This window comes from Arvicola amphibius, chromosome 8, assembly GCF_903992535.2.
Source record: "Arvicola amphibius chromosome 8, mArvAmp1.2, whole genome shotgun sequence".
Classification (NCBI taxonomy): Eukaryota; Metazoa; Chordata; class Mammalia; order Rodentia; family Cricetidae; genus Arvicola; species Arvicola amphibius.
Genome location: NC_052054.1, coordinates 69,587,257 through 69,591,046, shown reverse-complemented (window position 1 = coordinate 69,591,046; position 3,790 = coordinate 69,587,257). Strand labels below are relative to the sequence as shown.

General features: G+C 38.1%; 1 protein-coding gene across 1 annotated transcript; it reads left to right on the top strand.

Annotated features, from left to right (window-relative positions):
• The first annotated feature begins 357 nt into the window (after positions 1 to 357).
• On the top strand, positions 358 to 1,305 carry LOC119821816 (vomeronasal type-1 receptor 4-like). Its single transcript, XM_038340931.1, has one exon. It carries the CDS (start codon positions 358 to 360, stop codon positions 1,303 to 1,305), a length of 948 nt encoding a protein of 315 aa, XP_038196859.1.
• The last annotated feature ends 2,485 nt before the right edge of the window (positions 1,306 to 3,790 follow it).

Sequence of the window (3,790 nt, the reverse complement as noted above, 5' to 3'; positions counted from 1 at the left end):
AAAACCCTGTCCAAAAAGACAAAGAAAGAAAGAACGAAAGAACAAAAGAAAAAAGAAAGGAAGGAAGGAAAGGAAGGAAGGAAGTAAGGAAGGAAGGAAGGAAGGAAAGGGAAGGGAAGGGAAGGGAAGGGAAGGGAAGAGAAGAGAAAAGAGAAAAGAAAAGAAAAGAAAAGAAAAGAAAAGAAAAGAAAAGAAAAGAAAAGAAAAGAAAAGGAAGGAGTTGGACATTTTATCACTTATCAGCTTTGCTCCTGAGCTGGCAATCGTTATATTTTCCCACAATTGCCGTTTCAAAACTAGATTTATGATACAGTCCATTTATCTGTCACTGTAGGCCTAACACATCTGACGAACATCATGATTATAAGTAATTCCGTCTTGGGGGTCTTTCTCATATCGCAGTTGTGTGTTGGCGTCATAGGGAACACATCACTGTTCATTTTATACATTTACACTTTCCTCTTTAAGCCTCATTTTAAGAAGTTGATAGATCTGCTTTTCATGCACCTGACAATAGCTAATATGGTGACTATCGTGTTCATTTTGATACCGGATATCGTATCAACCTTTGGAGTACCCAATTTTCTGGATGCTGTCGGTTGTAAGGTTGTTTTATGTATATACAGAATTTCCCGCGGTCTGTCCATCAGTACCACCTGTATTCTAAGCACATTTCAAGCTGTCACCGTGACTCCCAGTAATTCTCAGTGGGCTTGGCTTAAGCACAAACTATCAACATGGACGTTTTCTTCCTTACTCTGCTCCTGGCTCATTAACCTGGCCATCTATGGATATATGGTTGAAATGGTAATAGACAAAAACAATTCTACTCAAGGTGGAAGTGTATATTTACATGCTTACTGTCAAAGCGAAGATTTTGGGAATGAAAAATCAGGACCATTTATAAGCATCATATTCATGTATGATCTCTTATATGTGGCCATCATGATGTGGACCAGCCTGTACATGGTAATTCTCCTCTACAGACACCGCAAGAGAGCCCAGTATCTCCGCAGTCCAAGCCTCTCCAGCCAGCAATCTCCCGAGCTCAGAGCCACTCACAGCATCTTGCTGCTGGTTAGCTGTTTTGTGATCTTGTATTGGTTGAACAATTTCATCACCCTTTATGGGTTTTATTCACAAACAAAAATTCCAAGATTGGAGGGAATTAATGCATTTTGGGCAGCATGCTATCCAACCATCTGCCCTTTTTTAATAATGAAGAATAATAAACTTATTTTGCACTTCACTTCTTCCTTTTCGGCACTGAGAATGACCTGTTTTCAACGTGCACTCCATAGCTGAACTGAATCCCACACTTTCTCATCATTTGAATACTTCTTAATGATTCCCATGAGATGAAGAATTTGAATGTGGACCTCAAATACCTGACATGACCTAGTTATAACTCAGACATTCTGAATGCTACTAAAATTCAAGGAGCTACCATTTTTCTTGAATACAATGCTGTGTTCATAATTTTGATAATTTCAGCATTTACTACCCTCTCAAGTTATGCCACTTTGGGAAAAATAAATTCATTTTAAGTATTTTGAACAATAGTCTATTTCTCAGTTTTTCTCTATTAAAATACTTCTAATCAAAATTTAAAATACCCTTTGTAGCTTGGGTTGTTTGTTGTGGAGTGTTCTGTCCTAAGAAACGTCTTTTAACCATTGAACAAATAAATTTCCCTATCTTAACTGTTACCTACCTCAAATACTGCTGTGGGTGGGACTCTTTAGTGTTATAACTGACAGGTATACAATGGATGTCCTAGTACCATAGCTGTCTTAATTTACTGTTTCAGTATGTTTTTAATTATTTCTTTTATTTTTGAATCATGATATAACTACAGCATTTCTCCCCCTTCTTTTCTGCCGTTCAAACACTCCTGTATAAGCCTCTTCTTTTTCTCTCTCAAATTTAAGGCCTCTTTTTTCATTAATTATTGTTACATACATGTGTGTGTATGTTTGTGTGTGTGTGTGTGTGTGTGTGTGTGTGTGTGTTCCTAAATACAAAAATACTACTTACTCAGTCGTTATAATGTTACATGTAGTATGTACTCAGGGCTGACCACTTGGTATTGGATAACCAATTGGTGTGCTCTTTTCTTGGGATGACTCTTGACTTTCCTTAGTTGTGTACAGTTCTTTGTGTAGGATTCAGGCCTCCTAAGTATAGTCCTAACACAACATCAATGAAATTTCTCTTTGTCACAATGGAGATCATTACAGAAAATAACAACCAATTGAAATGCAGAATAGTGAAGCCCAGGCCCATTGGCTGTATGTGCAATACAGCTTCTGTACCTAAGGCTCAGGGAACATTGATGAAAGCAGGACAGAAAGTTTAGAGAGCTAGAGGTTGAGGGAATCGGCTGTGGGATTGTATCACCTGGAATTATCAGAAGTTGCATTCTTGGAGTATCACCAACCTAGCTGTTTAATATTTGTTTTATTTTTTTTCTTTTTTTAAAAATTTTAATGGAAATAGAATTACATCATTTCTCACTTCCTTTTCTCCCTCCAGCCCCTCCCAACTACATTCTCTAACCCTTCCCTCTCATATCCCCCATACTCTCAAATTATTCTCATTATATTTGTTACATGATGGAGGAGAGTCATCTGTCTATGTGTTACTTTCATTGGCTAATAAAAAAAACTGCCTTGGCCCTTTAATGGAACATAAAATTAGGTAGGGGGAATAGACAAAACAAAATTCTGAGAGAGAGAAGGCAGTCGCCATAGGCAGTCGCCATGCCTCTCCTCTCCGAGATGGACACTGGCTAAGATCTCTCCTGGTAAACGACCACCTCGTGGTGTTACACGGATTACTAAATATAGGTTAATTAGCCACTAAGAGGCTGAACCTAATGGGCCAGACAATGTTTAAAAGAATACAGTTTCTGTGTAATTATTTCAGAGGTAAAGCTAGCCAGATGGCAGGACGCAGCCCTGCTGCTCCATCTACAGTTACATACACTTATATGCATATATATACATACAAAATAGATGTAGATACAATCTTATAGGTCTGTTTCTCTGGTTCTATAATATTTCAGTGTTGATCCACCTGTACTGAACAACAAATGAGGGGGTTCAACCCTAGGAGAAACTAATTCTCCTTTTCCCAACAGTAATTAGTTGCCTCTAATTCTTTATCTAGGAGTGAGACCCCATGAAATTTTCTCCCTTCCATGTTAATATGTCCATTGATGCTGCCATTAGTCCAGTCTTGATGATAAGTCTTTTCCAGGATAAACGTTTTCAAAGCAGACTTGATGATATCCTAGCTCTTACAATCATTTCCATTCCTCTTCTGAAATGTTCCCCTTAACCATTGATACAGGATCTGTCATGTAAATGTAGCCCTTGGAGCTGCACTCCCCACAATCTGCTGAATTCTGCATTGTGACCAGTAGTAGTTTTTTGTGATCACCTCCATTTGATCTGAGGATTTGGAGCTAAGAAACAAAGATGAAAGAGAACATGCATTTGCCTTTATGAGTCTGTTTGCCCATACTTTTGTAATGAATTCAAATAAAACATCTTTTTACAAATAAAACATTTTCAATAGTCTGTCCTTGACTAGAATCCTGTTGTGAGAACTCCTTCAACCAATGACTTTCAAGATCCTGGTCCACTTTGGTCATGATCTCATCTACTACAAGTGCAAACAAACGCATACATGGTCCTCTTTTCTGCTGGATTCAGTTCCAGTTCCCAGTGCACACAGAGGAATGTGAATCATTACCCTTACTGTGAGTTTATCCCCAAATAAATAA